We start from the raw sequence: 22,124 nt of genomic DNA, 5'->3' as shown, positions 1-22,124 counted from the left end.
TATACTGTGATTTCTTCTCATGAGCACCTAGAAACACAAGGACTTATCTTGTAGCAGCCACTGAATGAATGCTATTCTTTGCTAAATGACAGACAGAACCCTTTTTTCTTCTTGTTTTATACCAGGTGAAATGCTGCAGATATTGGCCAGATGATACCGAGCTGTACGGAGACATTAAAGTAACACTTGTTGAGACAGAACCACTAGCTGAATATGTTATACGCACTTTCACAGTTCAAAAGGTATGTAAAGTCCATGTTGCTTCAGCACGATGAGATGTTTCAAAATCCACAGCTAGGTAGAAGCATCTGAACTGAAAATAACTGCAACAAAGTACAGTGAACATAAGAACATAAGAACATAAGAATTAGGAACAGGAGTAGGCCATCTAGCCCCTCGAGCCTGCTCCGCCATTCAATAAGATCATGGCTGATCTGGCCGTGGACTCAGCTCCACTTACTCGCCCTCTCCCCGTAACCCTTAATTCCCTTATTGGTTAAAAATCTATCTATCTTTGACTTGAAAACATTCAACTGCTTCCTTGGGCAGAGAATTCCACAGATTCACAACCCTCTGGGAGAAGAAATTCTTTCTCAACTCGGTTTTAAATTAGCTCCTCCGTATTTTGAGGCTGTGCCCCCTAGTTCTAGTCTCCCCTACCAGTGGAAACAACCTCTCTGCCTCTATCTTGTCCATCCCTTTCATTATTTTAAATGTTTCCATAAGATCACCCCTCATCCTTCTGAACTCCAACGAGTAAAGACCCAGTCTACTCAATCTATCATCATAAGGTAACCCCCTCATTTCTGGAATCAGCCTAGTGAATCGTCTCTGTACCCCTTCCAAAGCTAGTATATCCTTCCTTAAGTAAGGTGACCAAAACTGCACGCAGTACTCCAGGTGCGGTCTTACCAATACCTTATACAGTTGCAGCAAGACCTCCCTGCTTTTGTACTCCATCCCTCTCGCAATGAAGGCCAACATTCCATTCGCCTTCCTGATTACCTGCTGCACCTGCAAACTAACTTTTTGGGATTCATGCACAAGGACCCCCAGGTCCCTCTGCACCGCAGCATGTTGTAATTTCTCCTCATTCAAATAATATTCCCTTTTACTGTTTTTTTTCTCAAGGTGGATGACCTCACACTTTCCGACATTGTATTCCATCTGCCAAATCTTAGCCCATTCGCTTAACCTATCCAAATCTCCTTGCAGCCTCTCTGAGTCCTCTACACAACCCGCTTTCCCACTAATCTTAGTGTCATCTGCAAATTTTGTTGCACTACACTCTGTCCCCTCTTCTAGGTCATCTATGTATATTGTAAACAGTTGTGGTCCCAGCACTGATCCCTGTGGCACACCACTAACTACTGATTTCCAACCGGAAAAGGACCCATTTATCCCGACTCTCTGCTTTCTGTTCGCCAGCCAATTCTCTATCCATGCTAATACATTTCCTCTGACTCCGCGTACCTTTATCTTCTGCAGTAACCTTTTGTGTGGCACCTTATCAAATGCCTTTTGGAAATCTAAATACACCACATCCATCGGTACACCTCTATCCACCATGCTCGTTATATCCTCAAAGAATTCCAGTAAGTTAGTTAAACATGATTTCCCTTTCATGAATCCATGCTGCGTCTGCTTGATTGCACTATTCCTATCCAGATGTCCTGCTATTTCTTTCCCCACTACAGATGTTAAACTAACTGGCCTATAGTTACCTGCCTTTTGCCTGCCCCCTTTTTTAAACAGAGGCGTTACATTAGCTGCTTTCCAATCCGCTGGTACCTCCCCAGAGTCCAGAGAATTTTGGTAGATTATAATGAATGCATCTGCTATAACTTCAGCCATCTCTTTTAATACCCTGGGATGCATTTCATCAGGACCAGGGGACTTGTCTACCTTCAGTCCCATTAGCTTGTCCAGCACTACCCCCCTAGTGATAGTGATTGTCTCAAGTTCCTCCCTTCCCACATTCCTGTGGATTGCAAATTTTGGCATGGTTTTTGTGTCTTCCACTGTGAAGACGGAAGCAAAATAATTGTTTAAGGTCTCAGCCATTTCCACATTTCCCATTATTAAATCCCCCTTTTCATCTTCTAAGGGACCAACATTTACTTTAGTCACTCTTTTCCGTTTTATATATCTGTAAAAGCTTTTACTCTCTGTTTTTATGTTTTGCGCAAGTTTACCTTCGTAATCTATCTTCCCTTTCTTTATTGCTTTTTTAGTCATTCTTTGCTGTTGCTTAAAATTTTCCCAATCCTCAAGTTTCCCACTAACCTTGGCCACCTTATATGCATTGGTCTTTGATTTGATACTTTCCTTTTTTTCCTTGTTTATCCACGGCTGGTTATCCCTTCTCTTGCCGCCCTTCTTTTTCACTGGAATATATTTTTGTTGCGCACTATGAAAGAGCTCCTTAAAAGTCCTCCACTGTTCCTCAATTGTGCCACCGTTTAGTCCTTGTTTCCAGTCTACTTTAGCCAACTCTGCCCTCATCCCACTGTAGTCCCCTTTGTTTAAGCATAGTACGCTCGTTTCTGACACAACTTCCTCATCCTCAATCTGTATTACAAATTCAACCATATTGTGATCATTCATTCCGAGAGGATCTTTTACGAGGTGATCGTTTATTTTTCCTGTCTCATTACACAGGACCAGATCTAAAATGGCTTGCTCCCTTGTAGGTTCTGTTACATACTGTTCTAAGAAACAATCCCGTATGCATTCTATGAATTCCTCCTCCAGGCTACCCCGTGCGATTTGATTTGACCAATCGATATGTAGGTTAAAATCCACCATGACTACTGCCGTTCCTTTTTCACATGCCTCCATTATTCCTTTGATTATTGCCCGCCCCACCGTGAAGTTATTATTTGGGGGCCTATAAACTACGCCCACCAGTGACTTTTTCCCCTTACTATCTCTAATCTCCACCCACAATGATTCAACATTTTGTTCATTGGAGCCAATATCATCCCTCACAACTGCCCTGATATCATCTTTTATTAACAGAGCTACCCCACCTCCTTTCCCTTCTTGCCTATCTTTCTGAATCATCAGATATCCCTGTATGTTTAATTCCCAGTCTTGGCCACCCTGCAACCATGTTTCTGTAATGGCCACCAAATCATACCCATTTGTAATGATTTGTGCCGTCAACTCATTTACTTTATTTCGAATGCTGCGTGCATTTAGGTAGAGTGTTTTCATCCTAGTTTTTAAACCATGATTTTTAGTTTTTACCCCTCCTGCAGCCCTTTTATATTCAGTGGCCCTTTTTGTTTCTTGCCTTTGGTTTCTCTGCCCTCCACTTTTACTCATCTCTTGTCTGTCTTTTGTTTTTGTCTCCTTTTTGTTTCCCTCTGTCTCTCTGTATTGGTTCCCATCCCCCTGCCATATTAGTTTAACTCCTCCCCAACAGCACTAGCAAACACTAGGACATTGGTTCCGGTCCTGCCCAAGTGCAGACCGTCCAGTTTGTACTGGTCCCACCTCCCCCAGAACCTGTTCCAATGCCCCACGAATTTGAATCCCTCCCTGCTGCACCACTGCTCAAGCCACGTATTCATCTGTACTATCCTGCGATTCCTACTCTGACTAGCACGTGGCACTGGTAGCAATCCCGAGATTACTACTTTTGAGGTCCTACTTTTTAATTTAGCTCCTAGCTCCTTAAATTCGTCTCGTAGGACCTCATCCCTTTTTTTTACCTATGTCATTGGTACCAGTGTGCACCACGACAACTGGCTGTTCTCCCTCCCTTTTTAGAATGTCCTGCACTCGTTCGGAGACATCCTTGACCCTTACACCAGGGAGGCAACATACCATCCAGTGAAGATAGATACTGTAAAATTAATTTCTGTATGTTGTTTTTCTGAAGCCCTGAAGTGTAATAAATGTTTGAAAATAAAGTAATCAAACTGATATTAACTAATAATCCCCAAGTGGAGCATTTCAACTAACAGTGCCATATTTAGTTACAGTATGTTAGGCTGCCCTCTTGTGGAAGTTTACTGGAAAATGTCATACTTTGATGATGAAAAACTACTTGCAATCTTGCATCTTGCAATAGATTTATTATTTGGTCAGTTTATTCTGTTGTCTGATGAAGTTAGCAAACTATTGTGTCTACTGAAGTTGTTGTTTCTTGCTGGGGTAGGCCCTGGATATACCCGATACCTCTGCCAAGTAACGTAAACAATGGCTGTCCAACGATGGGATGCAAAGAAAACCAGCTGAGCTCATCCGGTCCTCACCTGATCTTCCACATATGTGCGCTTAAACAGCAGAAGGCAATAGATAGTGATCAGAAGGGGAGCCCTAGTGTGCTGAGCTCAATCATAGCCTCTCAATTGCTGTCCTTGCTAAAATGAACTAATTCAGCACAGATCAGACCTGCATGGTTGAGTGCTTTATCAATTGGGTGTCTAATCTACAACCAAATGGCCACATACAGTCCCAGAGTCTTGGAAATTCAAGCCTGTCAATTTAGTCTCATTTGTTTCCATATTTCTTACTTAATCTTGTGGGATGGAATTTTATTATACTGTTGCTGAATAAATCCTAGATCTGAACACCAAGGTTCAATGAGGTACCCTGTATATGCAAATTGATGGGAACATGGAGTTAAACTTTATAGAGCAGATTTCTCCAACCCTTACATAGAGGGAGGTGACTCATGTGTACACTTGCAGTGTGCAAGGTACCTCGCTGAATGCAAGAATTTGGAAAAACTCCATGCCTGTGTGACTCCCAAGACTTCACTTTTGTAGCTGATGAAAACAAAAGCTTAGACAATCCTACTGTACCAGGTAGTGACTTTAATATTGATTTCCTAACTATAATATTCATCACATGAGTTAATGGCACCTGGAATATATGATTAGCTACTACTAAAATATAAATTTCAACCCCTGTTTAAAGTGCCATATTAAGACCTTCGCCCGACAGTGCCAGAGCAAAGGACATTGCATTGCAATATTACAGGAGAGTTTATCAATTAGCACTTATTACCTAAGCCTACATTGATGTGACATTTCATGTCCAATATCTGAGGATCTTGTCATGTTAGCTGATATGTGTGGTCAGACTCTAATTAAACATATCCCCATCGATAAAGTGACAAGCACTTTATGTCAGTCGTCTCTATTATCTCTGTGCACTTTTGACTTCAACACTCCCAGCACAGAGCTCCTAATATTTGAGTTCCCAATTCCTGGGCCCACAGTGTTTCATTAATTTGAATGGAGGGAAAATCATGGGCCCATGAATTGGGTGCTGGCTCGATATTCCAACACAGGTTCTTGTCACGCGGCGCTCTACACCAGAAATATTATGGCCAAAAATTTACAACCTAGTCTTCAATTTAACCACGAACCTTTGAGAAAGACCTAAGCTGATTGTAATCAATATATGCATGGTATCATTCAGAGAAACTGCATTTGTTTCTTGAAGAATGTTTACGTTTGCATTGTGAGTAAAGCCACATATGCAGTGCCATAATTTTCTATCCAAGTATTGATTTGTAGTGCAAATCAACAAATAAACTCTTCTCATAAATCCACTAAGAAAAACTGAGGCATAATTTTATATGCAGCATCACTTTAACTGAATAGTTTTATTGAAAGATACTTTCATTTTATTTGGACATATAATACCGAATTTCCTGTAAATTCACAAAATGTTGATAATGTAGTTTTATCATGAAAAATATTAAGCTTCAGTAACACTCTGGACTACATGGGTTCTTTTCTACAAGAGCAGGGACCAATAAAGATACTTTAAAATAAATAGTCTTATGCCAAGGCTTTATTAAAAGAACAATGCAGTAACTGAGGTTAGGACACTTTACTGAGCTGGATGACTAAAACCTGGATCGGACAGTGTGATTCTGCCAATAGCATTGCACTGATTATTTTATGGTTCTATATTATATTCCAACCACTCGAGGCAGCCGAATTCCATTGCTAGCACTGGAATACAAACAAAATGGCACCAGTGCTCCAGGCAGTAGAGTGAACCACCTCAATAATTGACTTTTCCCCACAATGCTGGAGGCACAGCACGACTGAAGGCAAACTAATCAGTTACCACTACTGGCATTCGACTCCATATAACATCAAATTGCCTTAGTCGTGGACTGGCTGTGCATGCAACATAACTATGCAGCCTTTGTCTTGTTGGCCTTCACAGACCATCCCCTGACAGCAATAGAAACAATTATATGCAATATAAACACAACCTAAGATCTTAAGATAACCTGGATTAAATTCTATACCAGAACAACTCGATACATTTAGCATTGATCCAGACATCACTTTACAGATTCCAGAAACTTTCACAAATGTTATCAGACGTTGCACACTATGAGGGTAAACTCGTCTCACAAATTAATGGTTGATTGCCCTTATGTTGCAGAAAATAACAAATCTAAATCCAGTGGCATAGGAAATTTGTCAGTGTTAATAAAAATAATCAAACCATCGAACCAATCAGAATGCTCCTTTTACGCTTCTCAAACACACAAATTGCCAGTTAACCAGTTTAAATTGAAATAATTTATTCAGAAGACCACAACTTATAAGGTACGATAGCACAGTGGTTGTATTACTGGTCTAGTAATCCAGAGACCTGGACTAATGGTCTGGAGACGTAAGTTCAAATCCCACCACAGCAGCTGGGGAATTTAAATTCAGTTAATTAAATAAATCTAGAATAAAAAAACTAATATCAGTAATGGTGACCATGAAACTACTGGATTGTTATAAAAACCCATCTGGTTCACTGATGTCCTTTAGGGAAGGCAATTTGCAGTCCTTATCTGGTCTGGCCTATATGTGACTCCAGACCCACAGTAATGTGGTTGACTCTTAACTGCCCTCTGCAGTTCAAGAAGGTGGCTCATGGGCAATAAACATTAGCCTTGCTGGTGACGCCCATATCCCATGAACAATTTTTTTTTTTAAATGGAGCAGGAAGGAAGTCATAAAGCCTATTTCATAGACCAGGAAGCTGAGGTCCTGATTGATAAAAAATCACAAGCCTGTGGCCCATTATCCTGCACAATGAACCTGGCCGTATATCAGCAAACAGATCAGCTCAAAGTTCACCACTGCAAGAATCTGTGAAGAGTTGCACAAGGAGTTTTATTACGTGAAAAAGAGCAACAAGAATGTCATCCTTGTATTAATAATATGCTTTTTAGAGAGATCAGAGAGAGAAAGTAAACACTTACACATTCTACACATTCTAATTAATGAATACTATGTCCTGTGATGCATGAGATTGTGTTAATGTTGAGCTCAAGGATATAAATGTCAGATGCTTCAAAAATTAACTTGTTAAACATATTGGGCCAGAAATTGCAGTAGGATGCCCTCAAAAACACACAAACACTTAAAATATATTTTTTAAATATCACTTATTTTGAAAAAGAAATGTAACATATTTTAAAGGGTCTAAAAATAAACCTACCTTATTAAACAGGATTTTAAATGTTTAAATTATTGGGAAAAAATTTTATTTTTCTGTCCTTACGCTTGCTTTTATCAGTCGTAAGAATTTCAAGGGCATTTGCTGGGTAGAAATTGGGCATTTAGCCCAACACTCCGCCCACGGAGGCCCTTTACTTCTGATGCGTGCGATCTGGCAAGAAGATTCTTGACAGATCGCAAGTTCTGGGATTAGGCGCATGTGCTTCGCATACCTAAGCCTGGAACTTACAGGGCCCCAATGGGCACGTGCGCACCTCATACGTACCCGTAGGGGCCGCAAATATTGAAAGCCATGAAAGGGTAGATTTTTCTTCTTGCTACCCAGGCATAAAACTGCTCAATTTTCACCTCCAGTTTCAGAACATAAAGATCCATTCCAGAATAAACTTTGGGACTGGCTGGATGGGCTGTTATAATTTTTTCCAGTCCTGCACGTGCCTACGTTCTTGCATATGTCTTGTGTGTATCTAAATAAAGGGCGCCTTTTATGAAAGATGTGGAAGAGGAGATTTTAAAAAATGTGAACAAACTGCCATGTCTCTTTAATTATGTCCATTTTTTTTCATAGAAAGGTAACCATGAAATTCGAGAGATCAGACAGTTCCACTTCACCAGCTGGCCTGATCATGGCGTACCATGCTATGCAACAGGTTTATTGGGATTTGTAAGACAAGTAAAGTTCCTTAACCCAACTGATGTTGGCCCCATTATAGTACATTGCAGGTATGTCTTACCAAAGTGTACATTTTATTCATTACTTTGGCGCTCACTTATATTTCCTTTTCTTGTGTGATTACTGCTTATCTCCATTGTTCTGCTGTTTGCACTAAAATGTGCAGCTGTATTAAGAATTATCGTCACTACAAGAAATGTAAAAAGTGACATTAAAGCTGAAAACACTTTTAACGTCCTTGAAATGTGTTATATTTTGATGCAAATAAAAAGCATGTATCTCCTAAAGTGAGCATTACAATTGGACCTTCAGATTGCATTATGCTGTGTGTTGCTTTTCCAACATTATATTAACATTTTCATGTTTTAGTGCGGGCGCAGGGAGGACAGGATGTTTTATTGCTATTGACATCATGCTTGATATGGCAGAAAGTGAAGGGGTCGTGGACGTTTACAATTGTGTCCGAGAACTTCGTTCACAGAGGGTCAACATGGTGCAGACAGAGGTATTGATCCTATGGTTTACTAATAATGATTTCAATGCCTTGAGATTTCATCTTTTATTTTCCACTTTCAGATTCCTCCAGTAAAGGTTGCCCCTTTGATTGATGCAGTAAATGTTGAGCATATGGCTTTATCACTTGAAGGATGGAAATTTTGTTAATTGAATTGCATTTTGACTGAAAGCGAAAGGAATTGCAATCCGTTCCAACATAATCTCATCAGTCGCCTCCCACATCAATGAATGCATTTTGGGAATCGCTTTCCAAGCTCCCGCAGCCAGCAGGAGCCTTGCTCCCAACAATGCGTATTGGGAAATCATGGGCACATTAGTTTTAATCAGCGGCTGTTCGCAAACAATATCCTGATATGCACAGCCGGCAAATGGGACTCCTCACCGACAGCACAAGCTCAGAAAATCATCCCCTTAATGTGCCAAAATACATGGTTATTTAGTTTAATCACTGACTTATTGACCCCCAAGGCACAAAAGGAACTGTCACACCAAAGGACATCAAGTGAGATCAGTTAGTCCGGACAAGATTGAGAGAGTCAGATGTGGGCATTTTAATTGATGAAACATGAATCAAGCTGTTGGGAGATCCATAAGAACCCAAGCCCTATAATGAGGATGAGACCACAACAGAAATTATTGCTATATGCTAACATAGTATACTATAATCAGAGGTGATGTTATATAGGTATGTAATATAGCAAACAGTGTAAAAAAGATGGAGTAAAAAAATTACTTCAAACTAAATAATGAGAGTGGGACAAGGAGGCACAGACTCAAAATGGAAAAACAAACAAATTAAGGACTGATGTCAGAAAGTTCCATTTTACACAGACCGGGAGAATTCTGTTGCAGGTAGGGTAGTGGGGGTGAAAATCCTGGATTTAATTAAGAAATAATTGGATGCTGTTTAAGGGAGCTTATAGGCTCTTTCTGGAAGGATGAGCAAGGATGGGCCAAATGTCCTTGCTCATCCATATTTATCATGTGATATCTGTAGAAGAAGGAGGTTTCAGCCAGAAAAAGGATGAGGTGACGGACTGAAAATGGTTTCTCCCTCCCAAAAATGCAACCTCACCCACTGTGAGCAACAAGCAATCAACCAGCTGGCCTCAGTTGGTAGCACTCTCACCTCTGGGGAGCGGGCAAGGAAGTGGAGTTGAGGTCGAAGATCAGCCAGGATCTTATTGAATGGCAGAGCAGGCTTGAGGGGCTGTATGGCCTACTCACAACTCCTAATTCTTATGTTCTTATGTTCTCTGGGTTAAAAGGTCATGAGTCTGAGTCCGATACCAGGGTTAGAGCATAGAATCTAGGCTGATATTCCAGTACAGTACTGAAAAAGTGCTATATTATCAGAAGTGCCATCCTTCAAATGAGACATTAAAGCAAAATCCATTAGCCTATTCGTGTAGACGTTAAACATCACATGGCACTTTTAGGGAAAGAAGGAAGGGAGTTCTTGCAGTGTCCTGACAAACACGTCTCCCTCAATCGATATCACCAACAAATAGATTAACTGATCATGTTATTACTGTTTCTAGGACATTGCTGTCAAAGAATGGTTGTTACATTTACTTACATAATGGCATCTGCATATTAATAGCCACTCGACTTCAAAAAAAGTAATTCATTGTGTGAAGTGCTTTGAAGTTATTTAATGACACAATAAGGCACTGTATAAATGTAAGATTTTAAAAAAAATTAGAACCACCCGTGAGGTGGACAGAATATTACTGTGAAGAAACAAAATCAACAACAAGGTCTCAATGTATATGGCAATGATAGTCTTTTCACCTGGATGGACATATACATTGAGAGATATCATCAGTATGGTCCAGTACTGTCATTTTCTAATTAACATAAATATTGAAAACTTGAGGTTTATTCCATAACTATCACGCTGCACAAATCATGTCTGCTGATTAGGAGGTCTATTGTATGACAGAATTTTGTACAACAGGAGTGCATATGGGGAATTTGTTTGTGGACCTCATTGCCAGATTCACGACACACCTGAATGTCTGCCCATTAAAATCAAAGAATGCCCATCTCTACAACGGAATTCCCGATATGTGTTCGTGTCGCGTGCAGCTCTGTGCCAGGAAGGTCATCAAATTTACCTGAGATCTCGCTCCGAATCCTATGATGTAAGGAAAACAAAGGAATATGAGAATGAACGGAGCCATGGCAGAAACCAGAATGGTCAGAAAAATCATGGGAAATGCATGCCTGAATTTCCGATTTGCACTGCCAGTGGGCAAGGCTTGTTAAATTGCACCCAAAGTGTATGGATAACTTCTCTCACTCTGTTTGGAGATTATGGGCAAATAATCAGTTGGATACTCTTCCTCTTTAATGAAGGGTGATTTCAGATGAGCACTAATTAATTCATTTGCCTCAAGACTTCTGCAAAATCAACTAAATTATAAATTTGTCTTCTGGTTTGCTCTTGCTGTTCATGCACTGGGGTCATAAGGAGGCAAATATTCCATCTGCTTGATTGATCAATGTATCTGTTATCATCATCATCGGCAGTCCCTCAAAATCGAGGAAGACTTGCTTCCACTCTAAAAGTGAGTTCTCAGGTGACTGTACAGTCCAATGTGGGAATTACAGTCTCTGTCACAGGTGGGACAGACAGTCCTTGAAGGAAAGGGTGGATGGGGAGCCCGGTTTGCTGCACACTCCTTCCGCTGCCTGCGCTTGTTTTCTGCATGTTCTCGGCGGCAAGACTCGAGGTGCTCAGTGCCCTCCCGGATGCTGTTCCTCCACTGAGGGCAGTCTTTGGCCAGGGATGTTGCACTTTATCAAGGAAGCTTTGAGGGTGTCCTTGAAACGATTCCTCTGCCCACCTGTGGATCGCTTGTCGTGTAGGAGTTCCGAGTAGAACGCTTGCTTTGGGAGTCTTGTGTCGGGCATGCGGACAATGTGGCCCGCCCACCAACCCTCTTCTCAATCTTCCTCGCTGCAACGCTCCATCTCACGCTCAACAAGCTCCCCGTTGGAGTGGAACTAAGCTATAGAACCTGTTCAACAATCTGTTAACAGGGGACTAACATTACACATGCCAGATTGATTGAAGCTTGCAAAATCCCTGGCAGGTGGCTGGAATGAACCAGGGGCACAGAACTTGAGAGATAGTATCATTTTGAATATCACTGGGAAGTTAATACTTCAATTGTCTCATATTCTGATGTGTTCTGCTATTCTGTACAAGCACTGCTCGTCAATTCAACAGTGAACCTTCTCTGAACTTCCTCCAAAGCAAGTATATCCTTTCTTAAATATGGAAACCAAAACTGTACGCAGTATTCCATGTGTGGCCTCACCAACATCCTGTATAACTGTAGCAAGACTTAACTGCTTTTATACTCCATCCCCATTGCAATAAAGGCCAAGATTCCATTGGCCTTCCTGATCACTTGCTGTACCTGCATACTAACCTTTTGTGTTTCATGCACAAGTACCCCCAGGTCCTGCTGTACTGCAGCACTTTGCAATCTTTCTCCATTTAAATAATAACCTGCTCTTTGATTTTTTTTCTGCCAAAGTGCATGACTTCACACTTTCCAACATTATAGTTGATCTGCCAAATTTTTACCCACTCACTTAGCCTGTCTATGTCTTTTGCAGATTTTTTATGTCCTCACACATTGCTTTTCCTCCCATCTTTGTATAAGAACATAAGAAATTTGAACAGGAGTAGGCCATACGGCCCCTTGAGCCTGCTCCGCCATTCAATAAGACCATGGCTGATCTGATCATGGATTCAGCTCCACTTTCCTGCCCGCTCTCCATAACCCCTTATCCCCTTATCGTTTAAGAAACTGTCTAATTCTGTCTTAAATTTATTCAATGTTCCAACTTCCACAACTCTGAGGCAGCAAATTCCACAGATTTACAACCCTCTGAGAGAAGAAATCTCTGCTCATCTCTGTATTAATTGGGCGGCCCCTTATTCTAAGATCATGCCCTCTTTTTCTAGTCTCCCTCATTAGTGGAAACATTCTCTCTGCATCCACCTTGTCAAGCCCCCTCATAATCTTATACATTTTGATAAGATTACCTCTCATTCTTCTGAATTCCAATGAGTAGAGGCCCAACCTACTCAACCTTTCCTCATAAGTCAACCCCCTCATCCCTGGAATCAACCTAGTGAACCTTCTCTGAATTGCCTCCAAAGCAAGTATATACTTTCATAAATATGGAAACCAAAACAGCACGCAGTATTCCAGGTGTGGCCTCACCAATACCTTGTATAGCTATAGCAAGACTTCCCTGCTTTTATACTCCATCCCTTTTGCAATAAAGGCCAAGATATACGGGCCATATGGGCCATTAAAGAGAGTATATAAGACCATTTAAAGGCAAACAGAATTTTTCTATTTAGAAGGTATTGAATGCGAAAGCAAGGAGAACTTGTACAAAACCAGAGTTAGGCTGCAGCTGGAGTATTGCATACCCCATTAAGCAAAGGTTATAAAAGCAATGGAAAAGATACAGGATAGAGTTCACCAGCTATGGGGTTGCCTTATAGATATCTTCAGTATTATAAAGGGTTATGATAAGGTAGATAGTGATAGATTGTTAGCAGGACGATGACGAGAGCGCATAAATTTAACATATTTACAAAAATAATGTATTCTTCTTCTGTATGGTAGTAGCAAAAAACAAATTAAATATCAATATCTAAGTCAGATATCCAGGCTAAAGATTTCTGTGTAACAGCGTGGATATCTTGTGGGCTGCCTGTGAATTTCCTCTGAGGGCATTGTTGAGTGATGTGCTCCGGGGTCTAATTAGGACAAAAAAAAACAATGAAGACTTTGAAGCATTGGTCTGAAATTTGTGGTCGGAGGCATCGTCATCGGCCCCACAAAATTCGGGCCAAATTGTTTCCATGGAGGGTTAGAATGTGAAATTATTCGCCACAAATTATTATTGATGTAGAGTCCATAAATACTTTCAGAAGGCAATTGGGTATTGTTTGAAATAGAGAAGGATTAAAGGATATAGGGAGTGAGCAGGAGAATGAGATTCAACTCAGTGGCTCATGGAGAAAATCGCCGTGCGGACTTGAAGGGCCAAGTGGCCTGGCCCTGTGCCAAACATTGTACCATTCTGTAGTGTGTTTATTCTGGAACCAACAACTTTTTAAGAGAAAATATCATTTCTGAATGTGGGGAAAGGATGGCAATCTGCCAGCTCCAATCAGCCAGTTGTTGTGACTATCAGTCCTGGTTACCAGTTAGCTGAAACCCTATTGCTTTACCAACAGCAACTGCTTGATTGACAGGCAAAAGACAGGCTGGATCTGAGAGACTTTAGTTATAATTTTCAATTTTAATCTTTAGATGCTGATAGCTCAGCAAACTCCATGCACCCTCGGCTGATCTTTATTTTATTTCAGATACATCATTGTGGGGGTAATGTATTTACGTGGATAGAGAACTAATTGGCAGACAGGAAGCAAAGAATGAGAATAAACTGGTTCTTTTCAGAATGGCAGGCAGTGACTAGTGGGGTGCCGCAGGGTTCAGTGCTGGGACCCCAACTCTTTACAATATGCATTCATGATTTAGATGAAGGAATTGAATGTAATATCTCCAAGTTTGCAGATGACACTAAGCTGGGTGGCAGTGCGAGCTGTGAGGAGAATGCTAAGAGGCTGCAGGGGGACTTGGACAGGTTAGGTGAATGGGCAAATGCATGGCAGATGCAGTATAATGTGGATAAATGTGAGGTTATCCACTTTGGTGGCAAAAACATGAAGGCAGATTATTATCTGAATAGTGACAGATTAGTAAAAGGGAGGTCCAAGAAACCTGGGTGTCATGGTACATCAATCATTGAAGATAGGCATGCAGGTACAGCAGGCAGTAAAGAAAGCAAATGGCATGCTAGCCTTCAAAGCGAGGAGATTTGAGTATAGGAGCAGGGAGGTCTTATTGCAGTTGTAGAGGGCCTTGGTGAGACCACACCTTGAGTATTGTGTGCAGTTTTGTTCTCCTAATCTGAGGAAGGACGTGCTTGCTATTGAGGGAGTGCAGCGAAGGTTCACCAGACTGATTCCCGGGATGGCAGGACTGACATATGAGGAAAGACTGGATCGGCTAGGCTTATATTCACTGGAATTTAGAAGAATGAGAGCGGATCTCATAGAAACACATAAAATTCTGACGGGACTGGACAGGTTAGATGCAGGAAGAATGTTCCCGATGTTGAGGAAGTCCAGAACCAGGGGTCACAGTCTACAGATAAGGAGTAAGCCATATAGGACCGATGAGGAGAAACTTTTTCACTCAGAGAGTTGCGAACCTGTAGAATTCTTTGCCACAGAAAGTTGTTGAGTCCAGTTTGTTGGACATATTACGGCTAAAGGGATCAGAGGGTATGGAGAGAAGGCAGGGGTGGGGTACTGAGATTGCATGATCAGCCATGATCATATTGAATGGCAGTGCAGGCTCAAAGGGCCGAATGGCCTATTCCTGCACCTATTTTCTATGTATCTATGTTTCTATGTGACACTGAAAAATGATAGTAATAATTTGAGTAACATTGTTGCTATTGTAAAGTAATTGGAGAGTAGAGCAACATCTATTAAATTTGATCCATATTTGCTGAAAAATGGATTCCAACCAGTAGTGGAATGAATATTAAAATTTAGGCAGGTTGCATCATTGATGTGACCAGGTCAAACACTGACCTATTTTTTGGCCATCCTTCATCAGTGCAAAAGTTACTTAAGGTTACTTCTTTAGTAGACCTGGGGAGCAGGTGCCACTGAAATGAGTTATAGAATGATACAGCACAGAAGGAGGCCATTCGGCCCACCGTGCCTGATACTGGCAGCACCACGAAGGGTACTTTCTCATTTTCAAGTGCTGGGGATGTTCAGCAGACTATCCATTACAAAAGGACACATTGTGATTTCAGGGATCATTGCTTCACTCTCGAATATTTTGTAGTACCTTTGGGCTCATTTGATTAGATGTTTCTTTAAAATCTAATGGTAGTTCATTAAATATTACATTTATTATATTTGCAACTATTAATAAAGAGGAACTATCTTACAGTAATACTTTGGAGACTCTTGCAGTACGTAACCAAAGGGAGAAGCTAACTGCAACATTTGATTGTAGATTCATAGTTCACATCTGTGTTCTAAAGATTAGAATGGAATGGATCACAAGTCTTGAATGAGAAAATAATTTACAACTCCTGACCTGAAACCTCCATTTTCAAGTGGCAACAGCTTGGACCAACTATTCAGCTGAGGCCTGAGGACCAATTTGCACTGGGCCTCTTGGTTCAGGCATGTGCTGCCTCAGCAGTGCCTCCTATGTCTCATCTTAATGCTGCCCCTCGGCGACATCATCCGCAAACACGTCAGGTTCCACCTGTACACTGGTGCCACTGAGCTCGATCACATCACCATCTCTCTCAATCCCTCCACTGCCTCTGAATTGTCACACTGTTTGTCTGACATCCAGTATTGGATGAGCAGAAATTTTGTCCAATTAAATATTGGGAAGACATTATCTTCGGTCCCTGACGAAAACAGGCCGAGTCTAATTTCTACCTCAACAAGGTTAACTGCAAATCCTCTCTCCACTATTTTAGTGGAGGCATAAACCTGTTTAAAATAGAGAGGAATTTCAGATGAATACGTTAAGCATTTGTACATTCATATCCCACAGCATAGCTAGATGGTCTGCAAATGTACATATTGCTGTAAGTCCTTCAAGACCACACAGAAACTGAAAATGTAGAAATCTGAATGAAATGATGTCTAAATAACTAACACAATATTTAATTTGCCTTTGTTCTGTAGGAGCAGTATGTCTTTGTTCATGATGCAATTTTGGAGGCATGCTTATGTGGAAACACAACTATACCGGTCTGTGAATTCAGAGCTATGTTTTATAACATCAGCAAAGTGGACCCACAAACCAACTCCAGTCAGATCAAAGATGAGTTTCAGGTGACCAAGATCTAATAAACATGATTGCAAAAAGAAAATAAGTTAATGACGTATATGATTTTAAATATAAAAGTGTGCGGTATGAATGGAAGATATCCCATGCCTACAATGCAATGGATCTTATTTTCACAATTGAAGCTGACTGGTTAGCTCATAAAGAACACATTTGTGTGAAATATAGTCGCCCACAAAGTATCAGGAATAAAATGGTAGAGTATCTGGATGAAAATCTGGCCAACCTCATAGACTATTTTGATGAGGTTGCATTCCAAATTGAAGAGGGGAAGCCATATGATGTTGTGCATCATGGAATCCCAAAAAGTCTTTGATAAAGTATCATTGGGATACTGCATTACCAGCTAAAATCAGTGGGTGTCAAAGCTAATACATGGATGTGGATTGTAACTGGTTAAAGTAGAATGCAATTGTAAGGGGTGCTAATATACAACGGGAGAGGTATTGAATGGGGTGTCCATGCTGGGTCGCCTCCTGTTCCTGAGGACAGGGGAAGTTGAAAACGGCCAAGGCGTGTGAGTTGACTCAACACACTCTGTGTCCAAACAATGTGTGATAGCAAGAAATAAATCAATTAGAATGCTGGGTATCAGTTGAGATAAAATCCCGCGAGTTTGTGTTAAATATGTATAGTGGTCTGGTCAGGCTGTACATGGTCTGGTCGCTAAAACAGCCTTTCAGGCCCCAGAGATAGTGCAGGGGAGAGCTAATGTTAGAGGGAAGGGCAATCAGGAGTGACCTTGAGCTTTTTTGTTACTAAATAAAGGAGAGCTTGTAGAGCTATAAAAAAATACTTAGCAAAATGGAGAAGATAAGCCCAATACAGTACTTTCAGATATGTCTGTGAAGCATGACAAATGGGCACAAGTTCAAGGTCCTGAACAACAAACTTGGGACAAACATTTCTTTGCACAGAGGTTGATCTGCAGCTGGAATGGATTGCCAGGAAGGAAGATTGAGGACAGGGCACTAGACTCATTTAAGAAAAAGTAGGGTTGGTAATTTGAAAGGATGAGTTCAATCATGTGAGGATGCTCTTCATGTAAATCTATGTGTGGTCTTCTGAAGTGGAAACAACTCTTATTTCATGGGGAGATATTGAATATTCTATTTTGTACATTCAGTGGTTCTATATTTCAAAAATTAATGCCTGTGAAGTTTTCTTTTATGTTTATTTGGAGAAAAGCAGGATCACACTGTGCCATGGAGACATGGTGGAAAATAATAGTTATAATCCCATAAGAATGAACTAAAACATTGGGAACATGCTGTGCTTGAGATCTATCAAAACTGATCTGATGACATCTTAAATTCTGTAGGAATTTAAATTGAATATGAGCAGCCTAGCCCATTCCCCTAGCCAGTGAAGGATATGTATCTGTACAGAAAGAGAGGAAATTATGTGGTTTTAATAAAAGTAATTTCTCTAGTCACTATGGGCTGGATTTCCACACCCAAAAATGAGTGGGTTGGGGTTGGGTCGTGGGTCTAAACATTTTAAAATCTTAAGCCCATCACACCCGCCTCGAACCTGCCCACTTCCGGGTCCTCCGCGCCCGACTGGAAGCCAAGCCTGTCAATTAGGCTGACTTCTGGACGGGGAAACCTGTCAAGTACAAAAGACACAAGCTGCGGAGTTAAAACTCCACAGTTCAGACTCCACAGCATGCACGGACCGCCAGGTTTCCCATCCGGAACTCCGCCCGTCCCCTGCCCCTGTTAATATCCAGGCCAATGTGAAGGTAACATCGTAAATGACTTCACAAAGGCTTCCTGCAAAGTATTTAGATTTATACCCGACCAGATATCTTGCTGAACACATTTCCAATGTTACCACACATAGTAGTCAGAGGAACTCTTAGTCCCTCGAATCATTGTCTTTTGGAGAGTAGGGGAGGAAATTGGGAGGAAGATGCAACAGTTTAGTCTAATTTATGTAATTGAAAAGAAGATGACAATTACTTAGTTTCCTCCTTTGTAATTTTCGCTTCTAGACGTTAAACATTGTAACTCCACGTGTACGAGCTGAGGATTGCAGTGTTGGTCTACTACCACGCAATCATGACAAGAATCGTAATATGGACGTACTCCCGCCAGACAGATGTCTCCCATTCCTTATTTCTGTAGATGGTGAAACAAGCAACTACATAAATGCAGCACTCATGGATGTAAGCAAAAAAGATATTCTTATCAGTGATGGTATCATACATTGCAATTTGTCAATTTGATATACTTAGTATAGCTGCACTAATAGGGGAGTACGCTAAATGCTGGTTATATAGAAATTGACATTTCTATATTAACCTTCATAAAATATAGTAAAGTTGTATTCAGAGCTGAATGGATCCTGTAAGAAAGCAATTATAAAAACAGAGGGCAAGACTTTCCCCTGTCAGTAACCAGGAGCAAACTTGCAGCCAGTAATATTATAACTCAAAAGTAATAGTAATAGAGGCCTATCATCCAGTTTTCCTATATCACCAACTCCAATCTCTTTGATCTTAGTAAAAAAAAAACAATTTGATTTCTGCTATTATGGCTGGCATCAGGTTTAGTCCCTGTGAGACCCATCAGCACCCTGGCTCTCTAGACCGCAGACCTCTGGTGCTAATGATTATCCCTCCTGCCATCTTCAAGATGTGTGCCCTTGAACATATCCCTATCCAGTATTTTTTCTTCAATCTCCCTTACTGCCAGTCTGTGATAGGCCTAGTGCTGTATATTTCTAAACAAATTATAATCATATGGCATCTCACCAAAGCTATGTTCATGGTTATCTAGTTTTCCCTTTAAATTGCTCTCACTGTAGTCCTCCATTAACTCAGAGGTTTCTTTTCATCTCCTCTGTTCCTTCTTCATATCAATGACTTGTTCCTGTCATCATTTAATCCTTTCCACTCTTTGGATAATAACCTCCATTCTGCATTCATCAAAATCCTTCAGATCACACACCCTGACTGCACAGGTCTAACCAACACCTTGTTATAAATAGCCAAGTTTAAGGCTATCACTGGTCACTTTAATAATCAGGATTGACTGTAAACCAATCTGGTGGGTATATTGTGTTTAATCAGAGTTTAAGATGGAATATAACACATTAGTTATACAGCAAAAACATACGACCGTAATAAGTAGTTGATACCGATCTGATCGGACAAATGGCTGGCACACGTGAGCAGTTTTCTGGCTTGCAGTCTCTTTGTCTAGAGCTTCTTTTGGCAAAGCATGGGATCACTCAGAGTGTTCGACCAGCCCAACTTTTGTTTCACTCTCCCCTCACACCGTTTATGAGAACAACCTTGAGACGGCTACATTTATTCTCTTTTTAGGGGTGGGCCTGACATGAGATATTGACAAGACCTTTTGACCGATAGAAGTTCCCCATAAAACTTGCCATCCAAGCTGTATTGTGTTCTTTGTCTTGATTTTTATGTCAAGCCCGCCCTAAAGCTGCTTATGATTTTGGTCACATGTCCTTTTGTTTATACTTTCACAAAGATACTTTCCTTTGAAATTCATATCTTGTCTCTTTCATCCATATCCTGCCTTAGATGCCATGAGGCCAAACCAGAAAACTGCTCGCTTCAGAGTCGTTATCTCCTTTATGACGTGGCAATTTGTTTACATTAACTCCTAAAACGTCCATCCATTCTAAGTCTTTCTATAACAAATTGTCTTAAAGATACCTAACCAAAGTTATAGTCTTAACTTGAAAATAACAGGCAATGTTGTCATAGTGCAGAATGCTGTAACATCTCAGCAGTGTACAAAAACATTGGCAGTTCTAAGCATCTAACACCAGTCTGAGGAGACATTTTATCTCTAGTTCAAAACAATGATTTCAGCACAGTGTCCTTCAATTCAGTTTTATAAATTTTGAACCCCTGATTTCTAACAACCTGTCACCTTCATAGGCTCCACTATTAGAACAACTTCATCTATCAATGTTCTTGGTTTCATAATTTCTCATGATTTCAGATGGATCTCCCATATCTGCCTTTATCACTAAAGCTATACATATATATACACGTAAAATTTAAAATGTGTCATTCTTAAATCAAGGAGGGGAATAGTAATTTCTAGCCTTAACTCCCTTTAAATTAACTTTTTCAAGTAAAAGTCATGTTACTGGTATCTTTTTGAGTTGTTGAAATAAACTACATGTGACATAGTCAACTAAGTACACTGCTTTTTTTGTCACTTTCTCAGAGCCACAAGCAGCCTGCGGCATTTATTGTCACACAGCATCCTTTACCAAATACTGTGACAGATTTCTGGAGACTAGTGTTCGATTACCATTGCTCAGCAATAGTAATGCTGAACGAACTTGATGCTGCGCAGGTAAGGAAAATGAACAAGATCCGTCGAACACATCTATTCGGGTCCCACTATTTTCTTTTAACTTCTGTAACATGGAAAGGTTGCAAGGTAGATTTTTTGATCGGGTGTTATTTGGAGGCGGGTGGGATGCTCTTATTCACCTTCACCCAACTATTAACGCGCTAACTCTGTCTGATGTTATGTAGTCAACTTCATTTGCATAGTGTGGGCAGACTCCTGGCCCACATAGGGACTCTAACATTAGGTGGGAAATTGCATGTAAGCCACCCATAAAGAGGTAATGGATGAATTTAAAGAGATGTGGCCACGTAGAGATAAGTATTTTACCAGAGGTTTTTAAACGGTTAACGTTTCCACTAAAATCTACTGTGGAGATTAGAAGCAATTTCCATAAAATCTGCCAACATTTTTATCCCCCTATGTGGCCTGGCCACTTAGAGGTAAGTGGCCACATAGGGGGATACAAATGTTGGTAGATTTTACGGAAATTGCTTCCAATCTCCACAGTAGATTTTAGTGGAAACGTTAACCGTTTAAAAACCTCTGGTAAAATACTGGACAAAGGTATCTCAGATTAATGTGTTAATTATTCACCCACCAATACAGTAAATAGTAACTTCTAGCCTTTTTCCTTTAATCTGCTGTAATTATTTGCACCAAAAGAATCCAGAAAGCAGCATGAGTGAATAAATGTTCAGAGTAAGAAGACGCATCAATAATTTGACTATTTAAAAAGTGCTCATTTTAGAACCCACAAGTAATTCTATATTCTGACAGTGACACTAATGAAATTCATTGTGAAGTCTTTGAACCTTAGATTTTGTGTCAAGCCACATAACTGATTGTGTCGTTTAACCAGCTCTGCATTCAGTACTGGCCAGAGAAAAGCCTGTGTTGCTATGGTCCTATTCAAGTGGAATTCATCTCAGCAGACTTTGAAGAGGACATCATTGTTCGTGTTTTTCGGATCTACAATATGGCACGAGTAAGACTGAAATCTCAAGAGCTGTTATGTATGTTCATAGTGGACATTCTTGTAGTTGAAAGTCTTCTTGACTCAGTCAGAGAGTAAAATATTAGATCCTATCATACC

General features: G+C 40.5%; 1 protein-coding gene across 3 annotated transcripts in view; it reads left to right on the top strand.

The window, feature by feature from the left end:
• The window catches only part of ptprt (protein tyrosine phosphatase receptor type T), a 1,564,838-nt gene that overhangs the window by 1,535,293 nt on the left and 7,421 nt on the right, over window positions 1–22,124 (top strand). For 2 of the 3 annotated variants that reach the window (XM_070896216.1, XM_070896215.1), the window contains 7 exons: window positions 126–242; window positions 8,071–8,225; window positions 8,545–8,680; window positions 16,526–16,675; window positions 18,685–18,858; window positions 20,900–21,031; window positions 21,891–22,016. In XM_070896216.1, the coding sequence (XP_070752317.1) occupies window positions 126–242; window positions 8,071–8,225; window positions 8,545–8,680; window positions 16,526–16,675; window positions 18,685–18,858; window positions 20,900–21,031; window positions 21,891–22,016 (990 nt within the window). Of the gene's footprint in view, window positions 1–125; window positions 243–8,070; window positions 8,226–8,544; window positions 8,681–16,525; window positions 16,676–18,684; window positions 18,859–20,899; window positions 21,032–21,890; window positions 22,045–22,124 lie in introns of all 3 variants that reach the window. The other variant, XM_070896217.1, reaches the window with a different exon arrangement.

Source organism: Pristiophorus japonicus, chromosome 12, assembly GCF_044704955.1.
Source record: "Pristiophorus japonicus isolate sPriJap1 chromosome 12, sPriJap1.hap1, whole genome shotgun sequence".
NCBI lineage: Eukaryota > Metazoa > Chordata > Chondrichthyes > Pristiophoridae > Pristiophorus > Pristiophorus japonicus.
This window is presented reverse-complemented; position numbering and strand designations above follow the sequence as displayed.